Genomic DNA, 18,641 nt, shown 5'->3' on the forward strand with positions numbered 1-18,641 from the left:
TCCTCTAGGCCAAGTGTCTCTAATTTATCCATGTACCTTTGTTTATTATTACCTTCTAAATTTCTAACAGTATCGGACAAAAGTCTGAGCATCGTGCTATAAGACATAATTTCATAATTTCAACTGACTTAGCATTGAACAATGCTTTGTTTGACTTGCAAAATGGCGAGGTAATCAAAAGTCACGTGATTTTATGACGTAGGGCACGAGCTCTATTTCATTTGCTGGAACCGGAAGCAACCGAGCCACACCTCGGACTGCTTCACTGTTTTCTAAAAGGGGTCCAAAGACGAATATTGTATATTTAAAGGGTCATCTTGAACTTTAGTAAACCCAAACAAAAATAATCTCATACAATTTAAGTGTACAAGATAAACGGCTACATTTCAATCTGCAGGCTGCACTTTTTCATCTGGTTTCAATTAATGGCACACCCATCTCCACACGTGAGTGATTCGGCCCACCAATCATGCTCACATGTGAGTCTGTCGAGTTCAACAGGAGCAAGCGCTTCTGCTTCTTGACACAAGCTAGTACTGCGGACGCCAACATGATGATGTGCGGAGGCTTATTAGGTTCTCAAAGTGCTCATCCAGAGATTCAAAAAATCTGCGACATCGTGAGTATCGAATTTTGTTCGCTGTTGCTTGGACTGATAGTAAAGAAAACACCAAAAGATAAACACAAACAAATGATTTCCAGGTAAAGTCTCAAGCTGAGCAAAAAACTGGGAAGATTTACGACGTCTTTGTCGCGAAGTGTTATACTTCTCAAGTTGTGGCCGGTACAAACTACTTCGTCAAGGTAAGTAAGGGCAGTATCAATCATCGTATGTCGTATATTATAATTGTTATTGTGCTACCCATTGTTTTCATTGTGTAAAGAAATACATACGTATGTAAATATTCATAGTATCGATGTTATTTATTTATATTGTTTCGGTAAGGCGGCACCGTGCCGCAACTGGTTAGCGTTGACCTCACAGTTCTGAGGACTGGGGTTCCAAACCCAGCCCTGCTTGTGTCGAGTTTGGAAACTTGGTCTCCCCGTGCCTGCCTGGATTTTCTCCGGGCACTCCTGTTTCCTCCCACATTTCAAAAACAAGCTTTACAGTAATTGGCGACTTTCAATTGCCCCTCGGTTTGATTGTGAGTGCTACGGTCAGTCTCTATGTGCCCTGCGATTACCCCGCCTTTCTGACCGATGACAGCGGAGATGGGCTCCAGCACTCCCACGACCCTTGTGAAACTAGCGGCTTAGAAAATGGAAAGATGGATGAATGTTTTTAATTAAGACAATGAATAGTTAATGTTGCCTTGTAAGCACTATAAAGTAGCTGTCCCAATGGTGTAGAATAATCCATCATTGGTTCCGCCGTGGTCAACTGGCTCTGACTTCTGGTCAGGGCAAAAAGTATGGTAAAGATACACACATTGTTATGGAAAACGCTGCGATAAATATAAAATAATTAATTATGAAGTTAAGCTGAAGCACACTTACCGGTGAAAAGTTACTTCTTTGTGACCGCCTGCACGGTTTTGACAGCCAACAGTGCAACAAATTGGCTAAACCTAACGTATTCCAATTGAATTTTGTATATAATTAATATAGTATGTTTCCCACTGTACAATTGTAAGGATGTCAAAGGACGCCAAGTTTCACGTGAAATAGTACCCAAAGCAATATTTTGCCCTGATACGGAGTTGACCACATGAAAGGGGCCTGTGTGCAGTCCAGTTTTTATTCGTCATTAAATTGTCCACATAGATTTGAACCCTTGATGTGCCAGCGTGCTGTAGCAGCACTCTACGTGGCAACCATTTTGGCAGGGGTGATGCAATTCACATATATTGAAATTGTCCGGCGTTGAAAATTGAAAGTCGTCATTTTTTTGGCTTTACACGGTCAGGATTTTTGGGGGCGATCAGAGAGTTGGGGGGGAAAAAAAAAAGTCCAATCACAAGATAGAACAATGAATTTATTTAAATGACCTGCTCAGTTACTCTGCAGGATAAGTACAGTGAAGAAAAGTATTTAAACACCCTGCAATAGTGCAAGTTCTGCTACTTAAAAATCATGAAGGGGTCTGAAATTTTCATCGTAGGTGCATGTCCACTGTGAGAGAGAGAATCTAAAAATATCCAGAAATCACAATGTATGATTTTTGTATTTTTATTTTTTTTAAGGATTTGTGTGAAACAGTTGCAAATAAATAGTTGAACACCCGTCTAACAGCTAGAATTCTGACGCTCAAAGACCTGTTAGTCCATCTTTAAATGTCCACCTCCACTCTATGTATTATCCTGAATCAGATGCACCTGTGAGCTCGTTAGCACCCCATACAGTCAGTCAGACTCAAACTTGTAACATGACCAAGACCAAAGAGCTGTCCAAAGACACCAGAGACAAAATTGTACAACTCCAAACAGCTGGAAAGGGCTACAGAGAAATTCCCAAGCAGCTTGGTTAAAAAAAAAATAAAAGTTCCAATGTTGGAGCAATCATTAGAAAATGGAAGAAGCTAAACATGACTGTCAATCTCATTCGGAGTGGATCCCCTTGCAAGATATCACCTCGTGGGGTCTCAATGATCCTTGGAAAGGCGAGGAATCGGCCCAGGACTACACGACTGGACTTGGTCAATGACCTGAAAAGAGCTGGGAGCACCATTTCCAAGGTGACTGTTGGTAATGTCACGGTTTGAAATCATGCATGGCATGGAAAGTTCCCCTGCTCAAACCCTCACATGTCAAGGCCTGTCTTAAGTTTGCCAATGACAATTTGGATGTTAAAGATGAGTCATGGGAGAAAGTTTTGGGGTCATAATTGGTCAAACTGTTTGGAGGAAGACGAATGATGAGTTCCATCCCTACTGTGGAGCATGGCTGTGGTAGCATCATGGGTTGGGGGTGTTTTTATGCACATGGGACAGGACGACTGTCCTGTATTAAAGAGAGAATGACCGTGGCCATGTATTGTGAGATTTTGGGGAACAACCACTTTCCCTCAGTCAGAGCATTGAAGATGGGTGGTGGCTGGGTCTTTTAACATGACAATGACCCGACGCACACAGCCAGGAAAAGCAAGGAGTGGGTCCGTAAGAAGCATATCAAGGTTCTGCCATGGCCTAGCCAGTCTCCAGACCTAAACCCAATAGAAAATCTTTGGAGGGAGCTGAAACTCTGTTTCTCAGCGTCAGTCCAAAAACCTGTCTGATCTAGAGAAGTCCGTGTGGAGGAGTGGGCCAAAATCCCTCCTGCAGGGTGTGCAAACCTTGTGAACAACTACAGGAAACGTGTGACCTCTGTAATTGAAAACAAAGGCTACTGTAACAAATATTAACATTGTTTTTTGTCAGGTATTCAAATACTTATTTGCAGCTGTATCGCACAAATAGTTAAATATATAAACTAAGTACATAAGTATATACAGTGAAGAAAAGTATTTGAACACCCTGCTATATTGCAAGTTCTCCCAATTAGAAATCATGGATTGTTGGTTTGTGCCATTTTTCATTTAAGTATGTGCCTTAGCTCCGTTGTGTCCATTGTCTTTCAATCTGCGTGAACTTTATTTTCCTTTCTGCCCGCCAACCCCTTAACTTACTTCCTTGTCGTCACCCCCTGGTAACGTCAACATAATCACACTACATCTCCACTTTCTAGAATCATTGGGTAGACTGCCAATGATTCAACAGACCTTGAGGGTGTTTCTGCCTCATGGTTATGTGTGCTCCTGTTTGTATCTGTCCCTGACAGTCAGCACACATACACACATTTTAGCATTAGCTTGAACACTTACTTCAACAAATCAATAATTCAACAAACAGTCCTGCAGCTAACTAAACATTTACATTACAAAATTATAGCATGAATCACATTTCAACATTTTTTTTTTTTCATTTTTTTGAATTCCTGCATTGTCTCACAAAAAAAAAAACATAAATCCAACCTTGCTGCCTTCCTTACAGCCCTCTGTTAGGTCCAAAGCATGGACTTCTCGCTCAATGTGGATCCAGAAGCTCACGGCACCGGGATAGAATGATTGAGACAGAGGCAGAGTTATTTTTTACCTAACTGCAGTTTGGGGAGAACTCGGGGAAGAAGAACATATTCTTCAGCCCGCACGTAAGACTCTCTCCGAGTCTCCTCAAAACCACACATTTTATTGAGCTCCACACATAGGGTAGGGGAGAGCAGGTTTCACAAGACAAGTAAAGTTGTTATACAGAGACAGTTAATCTTCTCAAGGCCGGGTGTCTTCTGAGTAGACACAGTTCTTCCTGTTACAAAAACCCACAAGAATGCAGCTATCATAAATTTGCAGTCACCTTGAGCTCTTAAACTTCCCATACACAAACAGCACACACACGCATCCCTGCACAGCAACAGAGTCATTAAGAGATTTATGACACATGAGGTGATACATTTCACAGGCCTCTGTGAAATGTGTAAGCTTATCTTACATTTCCCCCCTGTTGTGGATTTTTGGAACATCAATTGAGCTCAGTCCTATAACAGGTTTTAGAGCACAACATCATAATAATGCACAACATAGGTACCCAGTCAGGGGGAGGCGAAAACCCTCTTAATAGGGAAAAATTCCTCCCCTTCCCTCCGCTTGGAGCGACAGCCTCATGGCCTGGCTGAGAAGGGAATCAAATAAAAAATGGCAGGGAACACAGTAAACCTAAATAAAGAGGGAAAGAAAGCGGAGGACAGAGGTTACTAGCACATGTCCTCACCCGTGGGGTTTGGCTCTCAGTACCGCACCCGTAGACAGGAGGAAATCAGTCAGTATTTATACCGGGTCGTCACCATAGGGTCAGGGAAAAGATCAGGAAAGTGCACATCATCCTTCTGCTGCAGCTGATGATATTGAACCTGGACCACGCCTATCACCGCTAGTTCCACACACCGACGAGCCAGTGGTACGACGCACATACAGAAACAGCAGAACGTGATCAGTATGACAAGTATTGGGAGCAGAGCTTTGAGCAACACAGAGGTCCATGATCCGGAGGACAATCATGACCACCAGTCCCAGTTCTCTTGGGCCATGGAGTGCTGGACCTAATCACGTAATTTTGACAATTCGCCCAATTTCTGAATGATACCACCGGAACCAGAATTGTCTGGAACGTACGTACAACAGGCTTCACCAATTATAGCACAAACACCTCCTTGGGCGGCCAGGGACATGTCCAATACCATTCTATGTTGCACGACAGTGAGTCTAAGGGCAGTAACTTCCTCATTTGTGGTGTTCTGGATATCAATGGAAGCATTTAAAAATTCAAGGAATGCAAATCGATTGTACATTATTTCTCTCATAATATCATCGAGGCCCATGCTGGGGAATAAGGCATAAGCAATCGTGGTGCCTTTACCCCAAATTCTTTGATTGTGTGGTACACCTATCAGAGAGGACATCACGACACTGTCTATACAATTTGGTCACTGGATGGTGATTTAGGGCAGATTCAGGAATAATCATGATTGGCTCGGTATAGGCAACTACCGTACATAAACCGCCCAAGTTGGGAGGAAGGTTGGTATAGATGTTATCTCCACACAGGAAATAATAGTTAGCCAGAACTCGTGTGCCCAATTTAGTGGGAGCTATACCAGAACATTTGCAGCTATGTGTTGCGTTACACCAGGTTTCATCCTCTAAATGTTTTGTCCTGGCTGCAGAGAGGAGAGTGGAATTTTGTTGGCAGGTTATATTAGCGGAGCAGGCCAAAAAGGCAGTTTCATTTTTGTATCTGCAAGTAAGCAAGAATGAGAATCCAATTGTCCTACTTTCGTGGAACCATTACCCATGAAACAATAAGAGAAGTTGTGGGGGTGTGCAACATCCTTTATCACCGATGGTTCTTTGACCTGGGGCCAAGGTAAAACATCACGCACTTGGCTACAGTTAGACCCCACGAGAGGGGATTCTGACCTGTTATAGGGGATGGTGAAGTTGGCATCTAACATCTTTGTACCCGTTCCTGGGTGGGTGGACATTGACAAAAGGCAGCGAATGAGATTGATGTGGAGGTCGTGGGCTCGGCCTCCATGGTGTGTGATTGACACTGGCATATGCGCACACACATAGCAGTTAGTCATGTTCTTCTCATGTGCTGTGAAGTTACTGTACCTCCACCATGAGTTCTGTTGGAACATGTGAATTGGGTCGTCAGGTTCGTGGAGAGCCCTCTTCTCCAGGGCCGTCAGGGCCATGGTAGTCTCGTCATGCGATGCTTCGGGGCCTTCCCCACTAAACCAGATCAGTGTCCCTACACTGATCAGGAGGACGGTTGCTACAGCTGCAACTGTAACTCTCACACTGGAACCCATAGTAGCTACTTTAAGTGACAGGATGGACCTTTTTGGTGTGGGACTGGTGAATCCACGTGTCTCTCTGTCCGCGATTTTGACAGCTGTGGGTGTGGTCAGGAGCACTGTGAATGGGCCTTCCCACCTCGGGCTGGACCAGCACTTCCTCTTGATGACTTATCAGCACCTGGTCTCCTGGAGTCAGCGGTTCCTGTGTGGAAGGGAAAGAAGGACCTGGTAGAGCATTTGCTCTTTTCACATTGTCATTTTGGAAAAGTCTAAGCAGCCAGTCTGTCATGGGGTCAAGTTCCCCTTTTTCCTCCTGTCTCCTGACGCTTCTCATAATGGAAGATGAAAAGGTCTTCCTTTTACTGCTTCAAAAGGTGTGATGCCTGTTACTGTTGGAACTATTCTCATGTATGTTTTGACTAAGGGCAAACACTCTGGCCATGGTTTCCCTGTTTCTTCCATGGTCTTTTTGAGTCTAAGTTTGATAGTGCCATTAGTTCTCTCCACTAGTCCTGCACTCTGTGGATGATAAGCACAGTGATGTTTTAGGCTGATCCCTAGATGTTGGGCCATTTCTCCAATAATTTGGTTAACAAAATGTGACCCATTGTCACTCCAAATAACTCTTGGAATACCGTGATCTGGGATGATGTTTTTACATATAGCTTTTGCTACTGTCAGTGCATCTGGCTTTTTTTGCTGGGAAGATTTCTACCCATTTTGAGAATGAGTCCACTATTACTAAGCAGTATTTGTGTGGACCGGATCTGTTCAGTTCTATGAAATCCATGTGGATGATTTCAAATGGGTAAGACCCTTGTGGGCACTTCCCTCTTGTAGGTCTGACATTTCCCTGAGCATTGTGTTTGCAGCATGTGAGGCACGATCTGCAAAAATTTTTAAAATAGGTAATGAGGCCTTTAGTACAGTAGAAGTTATTTTCTACTATCCCCACCATCCCCCCTGTTGAGACCCATGACTCAATTTAGCCACTGCTTGAAAAAGACTCAGAGGGAGGCAGGGTTTGTCCAAAACTCTGTAAATGCCCAGTCCGTCCATTTTTGCTCCTGCTGCAGTCCACTGTTGCTTTTCATTCGGCAGGGCATTGTCCTGCATGTCCTTCAGAACTTGGAGAGGGATGATGTCTTGCTTCTGCGAAGGATGTCGTTCGTTCACACTTATCTTCATCTGTGCAGTCTGCTTCTTCTTGAACATGGGTGTGGCTGGTTCCCATCGCTGCTTGTTTTGCTGCTTGGTCAGCTTTAGCATTCCCATGGGAGACTGGATCTGTGGGTTTCGTGTGGGCTTTGCACTTACAGACAGCAATTCTCCTTGGGAGTAGAACTGCTTGGAGTAAGGCTTTGAGCAGATCAGCATGCTGGACTGGTTTTCCACTTGATGTTTGCATGCCTCTCCTGGCCCATTGTGCAGCAAAGACGTTGAGCGTTGAATAGGCATATTGGCTGTCCGTATATATCGTGACCTCTTGACCTTGGAAGAGTTTGCATGCTTCTGTGAGTGCCACGATTTCTGCTGCCTGCGTTGACCAGTTGCCAGGGAGCTTTCCCGCTTTGAGTATTGCCTCTTCTGTTACCACTGCATAGCCTGTATTGTTCTTCGTCTGTCGTCTGTGTTGCAGTTCTTTCTAGGTCACGGACAACTGGGGTTGGACCAACGTTGTCAAGGTCCAGTGAATAAAATTCATCCGGTGGTCCGTTTCCTTGGCTGACACAGGCGTCCATCTGTTCCATAGTTTTGATTGGTTTGATCCCATCTTCCGTGGCAATCAGGTTTATTCTCAGTGCTGTCAATAGGTCTCTGCCCATTAGATTCACAGGGCAGGTGTTGCTCATAACAAACTTGGTTTCAATTTGTTGGCCATCTTCATCCTCTACCAACACCGGGTGAGACCATAGTTCGCGTTGTGCTAGGCCTCCAGCTCCTATCACTATGATTTGTCTTCTGGAAGCTTTTACTCCCTTAACTGGATCTATCAGGACCGAATGGTCTGCTCCAGTGTCACATAAAAATTTTGTTGGTTTTTTAAATGGCCCAACTTTGAGCCACCGAAATGGTTTGGGTCTTAAGCGGTCTTCCAGATTTAAGATGGAGAGGTCGAAAACTTGGATTGATGATGCTTCCTCCGGGTCTGGTGGTTCTTCTGGCTCATCACCCTCATCTTCTCCCTCTAATAGTCATTGATCATATTGTGGATTGAATGGGGGGTCTCTTGGTGGTTCTCGGTTGCTCCCTCCCTTCCGGCTGTCCGGGTGGGGGCATTCACGTGCCATGTGTCCCTCTTTCTGGCAGTTGAAACACTTCTTGGGACTCCTGCATTCTCTAGTCAGGTGTCCTGGTTTCCCACAGTTGTAGCACTTCAGGCTTGGTCCCCCTTTTTGTTGACCTTGACCTTTTCTTTGACCTCTCCTTCTCTTTGCATAGCATACACCTCAGAGGACTCGTGTGTCTCAGTAGACGTCGCCATTCCTCTTATGGCTGCAGTCAGCGCTGCCATGGCTGTTGTGCTGTCCATTCCCTTCTTTCTTCTATGGTTCTCCTCTGCATGACTGGCCCAGTCCATCAATTGGTTGGTGTTCAAAGTTCTGTGAGTCACACAGTGTTTTTGGATGAACCCGCTGATGTGTGGTTGGAAACTGTCCATAAGGCATTGTCTTAGCTGGCTGTGGTAGGGACCATTGTCGTTAGCATCTTCAGGCAGCCCACTGTTGGTTTTGAATATTCCTTCCAGTCTGATCTTGAAATCATGGACTGATTCTTCTGGTTTCTGGCGGCACTGTCTGATTTTGCTGTAATCTGGTGGCTTCTGGTAAACTGTCATTACTCGCTCCAGTACTTCATCCATCCTGGTAGTCAGGAGGGGGTCATCTGGGCGTAGGATTGGTCCATTGTTTCCTCCACGGGGGTTCAAATTTCCTCTCACTCTTCCCCAACGATGTTTCAGCGCTGTCTTGAATGCTGTCTCCACTTCAGTCCCATTAAGGTGAAAAGAGCTTTTTAGTTCTCTGAAATTAGAACACAAAGAAGCTGGGTCTGTCTCTGCATCCCCCAGGCCTGTACAGGCTTCAGAACATTCAGTTGCTGTCCATGGTCTTGGCACTAGGATGGTGGGTTCGTTATCTCCATCCATCCCATAATGAGGATTGGCAACAGCATACAGTGGGTACATCTCTGCAGCTCCACTTGTAGTTCCACTTGGCCCCGCTGGGTGGCGTTGTTTCCTTGCTGGGGTCTGCTCCTGCCAATCAGATAAGCTGGGTTAGATCTTCACTTTTGTCTCATCAGCTCTCCGGCGTCCCCCTCTGGTGGTGATCGGCGAGAATGCAGGGGCTGCAGGATCCGTTGCCTCTCTCCAATCTTCTTCTTCCTCTTCAGCCCCTCCTTCTGCTGGGCTCTGGCTCGCTGCTAGGGTGGTTTCACTTCCTCTTGTGTTTGCAGCTTGCTGGTGTGCGTTTCCTGTTGCTGATCTTCTGTGGCGCGGTTGTTTCTTCATCTGGCTTGATGCCAAGGGCAGCAATCAACCCCCTGTTTCTTTCTCGTCTCTCCTTTTTTTTCTGTTTTTTTTTTTTTTTTTTTTTTTAATATATCTCTGCCTTTTAACACACTGGTCTTCCCAAATTTTCAACTTACTTAATTCCATCTCAACTTTCCCTGTCTTCTTTCCCTTTCTCACCTTCTCTTCCCATCGAGTTTTCATGCATGCTTTTAATTTCTTAATTTCCTCTGGATCTTTAAGATCGGGTCGGAAATCATATTTATTGACCCATTTTCTCAAATACTCACAACTACCCGGACGATGTCTCTGCATAAATTTCATATCAGGAGGTTCAGCCACCTCTTTTGTCTCTGCTTGTCCTTTTTTTTTTTTTTTTCCCTTTGTTGCTCCTAAGGCGAGTTTTTTTTTTTTTTTTTTTTTTTTTTTTTTTTAAGAAAATTCTGAATTGACGGGTGTGGTTGGGGCTCACGAACCTCATCCTCCTCTCTTGTGCAGCGTCCTGCAGCGTTTATTTTAGTTTCACCTAGAAACTTCGCGTATGCAGAAACCTATTCTGCTTGGTCTCACCTAGAGACTTACTCGCGTATGCAGAAACCTATTCTGCTTGGTCTCACCTAGAGACCTACTCTATTTTAGTTTCACCTAGAAACTTCGCGTATGCAGAAACCTATTCTGCTTGGTCTCACCTAGAGACTTACTCTATTTTATTTTCACCTAGAAACTTCGTGTATGCAGAAACCTATTCTGCTTGGTCTCACCTAGAGACTTACTCGCGTATGCAGAAACCTATTCTGTCTGTGTCTCACCTAGAGACAAGTTTTAAAAGGCAGGAAGTATCGGAGCAGTCCTCACACACCACTTTTAGTCTCCCATTTTAATGTAATTTTACTACTTGTTAAATCTGGGTTTATTTCCGCTCTATTTTATTTTTAGACGTTAAGTTATACCATATAACCATCCTATGAGACCAAATAAGTTTTATCCTACCTCAGTGCCGTGGCCCTGGTCCGTTGGGACCCGTCACCCGACGGTCCGGTCCGGCGCTGGATCAGCGATGCGACCGATCCTTCAATGGAGGACACTGGTACCAGATTCTTGGTCTCGTTGATCCTGCGTCGTTCCAGGCGTCAAGCTGTTGGGTTCCCGGGTTTCGGCACCAGAGAAATTGTTAGGTCCAAAGCACGGACTTCTCGCTCAATGTGGATCCAGAAGCTCACGGCACCGGGATAGAATGATTGAGACAGAGGCAGAGTTATTTTTTTACCAAACTGCAGTTTGGGGAGAACTCGGGGAAGAAGAACATATTCTTCAGCCCGCACGTAAGACTCTCTCCGAGTCTCCCCAAAACCACACATTTTATTGAGCTCCACACATAGGGTAGGGGAGAGCAGGTTTCACAAGACAAGTAAAGTTGTTATACAGAGACAGTTAATCTTCTCAAGGCCGGGTGTCCTCTGAGCAGACAGTTCTTCCTGTTACAAAAACCCACAAGAATGCAGCTATCATAAATTTGCAGTCACCTTGAGCTCTTAAACTTCCCACAGACAAACAGCACACACACGCATCCCTGCACAGCAACAGAGTCATTAAAAGAGATTTATGACACATGAGGTGATACATTTCACAGGCCTCTGTGAAATGTGTAAGCTTATCTTACACCCTCCCAGACCTGGTTCTGACAATAGGAGTAGATAGTGGCTCTGGAAGGTTCTGTGGCGGCAGTTCCTCTTGTCTGTTGCTCTGAACTGTCCCTCTGGACTGCTCCGACGAGGCTCACATGAGCGTGAGATGACTGTTCCGTCTCATGGTTCCGTCGGGTCCATCCACTAGATACGAACGTGGGGTGGCGTGACTGCTGATGATGATGGCCCCTGATGTTTCTTGAGCCTTGATCCACACCTCCTGGTTTGGCTTCAGTGCCTTGAGGTTCCGTGCACTATGCCACTGGTTATAGCATCGCGCATCTTTCACTCGCTTCTCATTTTCCTTCAACCGAACAGCATCAAGATTTGGAATAGGTGGACTCAGCAAGGTGGGAAGGATGGGCACTGTCGTTCGAAGCCTCCTTGCCATGAGAAGCTGAGCTGGACTATACCCATTCTCCAAAGGGGTATTTCTGTAAGAGAGTAAGGCCGGGTTGTCTGCTTTCTTCGAGACCTTTTATGGCTCGTTCAGCCTCTGCATTGCCTTGTGGGTTTCTTGGGCTGCTGGTGACATGCAGGAACCCATAAGACTTTGCAAACTGAGAAAGGTACTCCTGAAAACTGTGGCCCCCCCATCTGAAACGAGATGGTTTGGTATCCTGTGACGTGGGTAGATTTAATTTAAGGTGGTGGATCATGTCATTTGACCTTGTGGATGTCAGAGCTATCTCCACATACCTTGACATGTAGTTCCAAGCACAAACAAATCCGCTGCCAGCTTCTCCCATGGTCGGGCTGGGTATGGAGATGGCATCATTGGCTCTTTGTGGTTTTGCCTCTCCTTGCAGCATGTTCGGCAATTCAGAACCAACTCATTCAGCTGCTGTCTGCACACACACACACACACACACACACACACACACACACACACACTGTTGCTCTTCCAGGTCGTCGACGCCCGCTGACAGGGGCTCCATCACCATCTTCACGTCGATGTAGGTATCTTCCAACAGTTTCTTGTCTGCAGGCATACTCTTCCTGTGTCCGGCCCCACACCAGAACATCGTCCATGTGGCAGACAACGCCCTCCAGCCCGTCAGTGACCTCTGTCACCATGCGGTTTGGAAAGTGTTCTGGGGCGGAAGCAATCCCAAAAGGCAGCCTCTTGAAGTAATAGTGCCCAAAGGGCATAATGAAAGTTGTAAGTTTCGCTGAGTCTGGCGTCAGGGGAATTTGCCAAAACCCCATGTTGGCATCCAGCTTACTGAAAATCCTGGCTCCTGCCAGCATTTCCTCCACTGAAGGCAGGATATATTTCTCCCTGCACACGGAGTCATTTAGCTTGGTGAGATCTACATGTATGCGCTCAGCACCATTCTTTTTCGGCACCACCACGATGCGCACGCACCATTTCGACGGCTTCTCAATTCTGCAAATAACTCCGAGTCATTCCATGCGGGACAATTCTTCCTTGACTTTGTCCATCAGCGGCAATAGAATCCTCCTTGGCGTTTTTAAAGATAATTGTACAGGTCCCGGTTTCATCTTGACAGCGTAAGGCTCTGACGTACTTCTCCAAGCCCAGTGGATAATTTCAGGTAATTCTCCTTTAATACCTCCACAGTGACATTGTCTAAGCGTGCCACCAGCCCTAGCCTACAGCTCACAAACCTCCCCAGCAAGGCAGTATGCAACGTAAACGTTTTCCATCTCATTCCTCTTACCTTTCCTCAGCAGCAGTCTGGTGAGGCCCACCACCTGAAGTGGACTTCTTCCTGGTCCAAGCAGTGACTTTGTTGCCTTCTTGAGTGTGGGTGGGTTGTCACCGTAGATTCTTTGGAACACAGTGTGCGGCAAGACTGACATCGGCGCCTGTGTCAATTTTAAACTTGACACTGCGTTTATTAATGTCAATTTTGACTATCCAAGGGTCTCCATCTGTCGTGACGCTGACTTCCTCCTTAACCTGCTCCTCCTCCTCAACCTCCTGCACAGATTTGGACTTGCACACACGTCTGTAATGCCCCACCCTTCCACATGCATGACACTTCACATCATTAGCAGGACAGACACGAATAGGATCAGAAGGAGAGCTGCCACATTTTGGACACCGTGACTGTGTGCCTCTTGTTGTTTTGTTGCTGAGGACTGTGTGGCTTGTTTGTTTGGCTGTTTGCATAGTGAGGTTTGTGTTTAACTGACCTTGAGGTGCTGTTGAACACTGTCAACAGATCTTGTATCACTTGCCTTGGAACTGGTTTCCCCAAGCAGACCAGACTGCTGTTTCTTCACCTCCTCACTCTGTCGTGCCATTCGTATGGTTTATCCAAAGTTAGGTCCATGTTCAGACAACCCCTTGACCAGCAAGACGACCACAATTCTGTCTCTGATCAGTTCCTGATGCAACACCCCATAGTTACAATGCTCTGCCAAGGCATAAAGTCTGGTGACGAACGAATCCACACTTTCTCCCTCTCTGATAGCGCATGTTGAACTTGGCGCGCTCATAAATGATCACCCCCCCCCCCCACACACACACACACACACACACACACACACACACACACACACAACAAAGAACGTCTGGAATCCTCCTCTCACTCCTTGGTATGTGTGTCTTGGGTGGTGCGACACATTTTAATCTAAGCAGAATGTCATCTTCCTTGTCTCCAATGCAATACATCAACTTTAATTTGGTTCTTTTTGGTGCTCACTTGTAGGTTACCTGCCAGGTGAAATCTTTCAAATCTCCAGAGCCATTTCTCCTCCTGTTGCTTTGAAAAGTCTGACTCCGGTGGCTGGATGTTGAAGGTCTCCCTCGGTCCGGTGGCAATTATCGGCTGCTGTGGCGCGTTGTCCACCTGGGCGGGAACGATGGCTCTGCCGGTCATGTTTCCTCCTTCTAAACTAATCCTTTTTCCACCGCCGTCCAAACGAAGCTCTGTTAGGTCCACTCCACGCTAACTACACCACTTCTGACACCATGTCGAGTTATCAAATAACATAGACGTGAGTCCTTTTGTCTTTCAACGTGCGTGAACTTTATTTTCCTTTCTGCCTCCCAACTCCTTAACTTACTTCCTTGTCGTCGCCCCCTGTTGACGTCAACACAATCTGGAAATTCACTCCTCTGGTCAGTTCACTTATTCAACAGGACAGAAGCATTTTTACACATGACCACGAGTGCTAAAAATAGCTTGCTTGGCTATGTACCGTTTTGTTTCCAGCTTGCAAGCTGTAGGAATAATTTTGATCATAATTATCATACATCTGCTTCCAATAAAGAAATGCTTTGCTGTGCTCTAGATAACGTGGCAGCCTCCTAGCAGGAGATAGCAAGAACAAAAATATCTAATCATCAGAACTGTTAGAACCGCTGCCTGTTAAAGAAATTATGACCACACATGTATTCAGCAATCTTCCACACACGCACATGAACAAACGTACACCTTGTGTCAAACTGTTTTGGTTGTCTCCTTTTTATAACATCCATGTAAATAAGGGGCATCTTAAAACTAAATAAATAGAGGTGCTGAGGAGAAGATAATCAGAGTGCGCAGTGGTGAATTATACGAGACAGTTCCTCTTCTCTCTCTCCTCGTGAGACTTGAACTGGTGTCTTTGCTTCCTTTTTTGTCCTGTTTAATGAATGTCTGATTGGTGAACCTGACACAAGCCATATCGTATTAAAAGTATGTGAACATACCTTGAGTCAGTCTACACCAATTGTCCTCCCTGTCCTGTGCACCGTTGACATCCATCCATTTTCTACTGCTTCTCTGGGCCAGGTTGTGGGAGAAGTACCTTAAGCCGGGAAATCCAGACTTCCCTTTCCCCAGCAACTTTGTCCAGCTCTTCCGGAGGGATCCCAAGGCGTTCCCAAGCAGCTGAGACTCATAATCCCTCCGTGTCTTGGGTCGTCCCTGGGGTCTTTTTCAGGTGGGACATGGCTGGGACACCTCACCAGGGAGGTATCCGGATCAGATTCCCCAGCCACATCATCTTGCTCCTCTTAATGTGGAGGAGCAGTGGCTCGACACTGAGGCCCTCCTGGATGACCGAGCTTCTCACCCTATCTCTAAGGGGAGAGCCCAGACACCCTGCTGAGGAAACTCATTTCAGCCGCTTGTATCCGGGATCTTGTTCTTTCAGTCACAACCCACATCTCGTGGACATAGGTGAAGGTAGGAACGTAGATCGACTGGTAAATTGAGAGCTTTGCCTTCCGATTTAGCTCCCTCTTCACCACAACGGCTCGAGACAAAGTCACTGCAGACTCCTTGAAGGACACGGTCGAACGCCTTCACAAAGTCCACCAAACACATGTCGACTTCTTGGGCGAACTCCCATGCACCCTCAAGAATCCTGCCGAGGGTTTAGAGCTGGTCCACTGTACCACGGCCAGGACGAAAACCAAATTGCTACTCCTGGATCTGAGATTCGACTTCCTGACGGACCCTCTTCTCCAGCATCCCTGAATAGACCTTACCAGGGAGGCTGAGGAGTGTGATTCCCCCTATAGTTGAACACACGGTCCCCCACCGCCACCCCAGTCTGCCAATCCAGAGGCACTGTCCCCGATGTCCACACGATTTTGCAGAGGCGTGTCAACCAGGAGAGCCCCACAACGTCCAGAGCCTTTAGGAACTCTGGGCGAATGTCATCAACCCCCAGGGACCTGCACCAAAGAGCTTTTTAACCACCTTGGTGACCTCAACCACAGAGATAGAAGATCCTGCATCAGAGAACCCAGACTCAGCTTCCTTATGGGAAGGCGTGTTGGTGGAATTGAGAAGGTCTTCGAAATATTCTCCTCACCAACTCACAACATCCCAAGTTGAGGTCAGTAGCACCCCAGCACCAATATACGCAGTGTTGATGGTACACAACTCACCACCAGGTTGATCAGTTGACTGCTCTACCCCTCTCTTCACCTGTGTGTCCAAGACATGTGGTCGCAAGTCCAATGACACGACTACAAAGTTGATCAAAAGTGCGGCCTAGAGTGTTCTGGTGCCAAGTGCACACGTAGACACTCTTTTGCCTGAACCTGGTGTCTGTTATGGAAAATTTGTGATGAGCACAGAAGTCCAACAACAGAACACTCGGGTTCTGATTGTGGGGGGGGGTCCATTCTTCTCATTCACACCCTTCTAGGTCTCACTGTCATTGCCCAAGTGAGCATTGAAGTCCCCTAGCAGAATGATGGGAGCACCCACAAGCACTCTCTAAGGACTCCAACAACAGTCAGGACCCGGCCCCCCACCTGAAGGCTTAGGGAGGCTAGCCTGTCATCCACCGGGGTAAACCCCAACGTACAACCCCCAAGCTGGGGGCAATAAGTATACCCACACCTGCTCGGCGTCTCTCACTGTGGGCAATTTCGGTGTGGAAGAGTCAAACCCCTCTCAAGAGGAGTGGTATCAGAGCCCAAGCAGTGCGGAGAAACGAGTCTGACTATTTCTAGTCGGAACTTCTCGACCTCACGCACCAACTTGGGCTCCTGACCCTGCCAAAGAGGTGACATACCATGTCTCTAGAGCGATAAACTTATTTAGATTTTTCTAAATAAAAAAAAAATGTCTATAATTCAAATACATTGTTACTGTAATTTTTCATGTATAGCACACCCTACTATAATATGCACCCCTAGAATCGCACTTCACAGCTGAATTTTTCCTTATGTATAGCTCACTAAATTAGAATCTAATTTATCACCTGTTCTAAACTGTGTTAAACTTGTGTTACAGGTACATGTGGGAGGAGATGACTACGTCCACATTCGTGTCTTCCAAAGTCTGCCGCACGTCGGGGCAGGACCAGTGCTGGCCAACATCCAGGAGTCCAAGAGACATGATGATGCCATTGAATACTTCTGAATGACACACTTAGAGAAGATGATCTCTTTTCAGATACAGTATGCAGCAACAATTGTGTTGTACAAAAAAGAAATCACAGCATAATGTGCTTTATACTCTAGATGGGACCATTTTAATGAGTTGGTTTGATTTAAAAAAAAAAAAAAAATTGAGTAATCTGGTGTGATTTTAAAAAGCTTCATGCATACTTTATACTGTGTATCACATAGACCTGCGGTGTTGAATGTGTTGATTGCAACGGGGTGCCGAGAAGGGGAAAAAAAATATATATATAGCTGATGTCTAACTTTAGCTCACCACGCATTTGGAAACAATGACACTACAGGAAAACGCGCTGTCAGTGAGTTCCTCCCTATTTTAAGCTCTCGCTTGAGAAATTTTAACAAACATGAGTATGGATGCTGCAGTAAAGAAGACAAACGTATCACTTTCATGTGGAATGGGAGGCGGACAACTTTTTATCGGTCATTTTTGAAGTGCGTTTGTCGGAAACATACCGTAATTCTCGAATTATAATGTGCCTGAAGTATAATGCACACCTAACTTTGTTCAAAAAAAAAAATCTGGAAAACCCTCCTTCTACCAATGTACAATGAGCACCACCAATTTGCTGCTATCCATTAAAGACTATTTTACTTTTATTGCACTTTGATTTGCTCAAATATGACATACATTTAATCAACAGATAAAGTGCTGTCCATTTGCTAATCAGACAAGGATGTGTTCTGCAGCTGGTGGTTGTCCTTGATCTTTGCACACAGAAAACCGACTGGTGGCATCCTCCTCTACCAGGTGTTGCCGTGGAGACAAACGACAGCAGATAAGTAGCGGAAAGCTACCATCCCATCCCAGGACCAGCCACTTTTACCATGAAGTCATACATATAGAAACTTTGTTACCGGGCAGCTCTTGTCTTCTTTGGGCCATCCTGCCAGAAGATCATGGGTATCAGATTGTCCATACCTCATATGAGTTATTGAGAATAAGAGATCAAGAGAAGTTGTATATCCCATCGTAGCTGACTTATATTGTAGACGTACAATTGCACTGTGAGGTTACACCTAAGGGGGTTGCCGTCGGTTTGAGCCTGGGACGTCGCAAAGTGGCGCACGAAAAAAACGAATAGTATAGGTTAATTTGTTGCACGATAGGAATTCGGTTGGGTTTAGTCGAAGAAGAGTGAACACAATTAAATAATCACGGATGGTGAATTTGATCATGAATGTGCTGAATATAATCCGACTAAAGGTGAAATGTACATTGAAATTGA

General features: G+C 45.7%; 1 protein-coding gene across 1 annotated transcript; it reads left to right on the plus strand.

Annotated features, from left to right (window-relative positions):
• The first annotated feature begins 232 nt into the window (after positions 1–232).
• LOC133492699 (cystatin-B-like) lies at positions 233–18,012 on the plus strand. The gene is made up of 3 exons (XM_061805266.1): positions 233–619; positions 703–804; positions 17,243–18,012. Exons 1-3 carry the CDS (start codon positions 470–472, stop codon positions 17,369–17,371), a joined length of 381 nt encoding a protein of 126 aa, XP_061661250.1. The 5' UTR covers positions 233–469; the 3' UTR covers positions 17,372–18,012.
• The last annotated feature ends 629 nt before the right edge of the window (positions 18,013–18,641 follow it).

The sequence above is a fragment of the Syngnathoides biaculeatus genome, chromosome 19, assembly GCF_019802595.1.
Source record: "Syngnathoides biaculeatus isolate LvHL_M chromosome 19, ASM1980259v1, whole genome shotgun sequence".
NCBI classification, from domain to species: Eukaryota; Metazoa; Chordata; class Actinopteri; order Syngnathiformes; family Syngnathidae; genus Syngnathoides; species Syngnathoides biaculeatus.

Bases quoted from the DNA above. Each gene is read 5' to 3' on its own strand.
- LOC133492699 (XM_061805266.1), top strand. From the start codon at position 470: ATGCTCACATGTGAGTCTGTCGAGTTCAACAGGAGCAAGCGCTTCTGC. The intron at 620-702 runs GTGAGTATCGAA...AATGATTTCCAG, and splicing joins TTCAAAAAATCTGCGACATC to GTAAAGTCTCAAGCTGAGCA. The intron at 805-17,242 runs GTAAGTAAGGGC...CTTGTGTTACAG, and splicing joins GTACAAACTACTTCGTCAAG to GTACATGTGGGAGGAGATGA.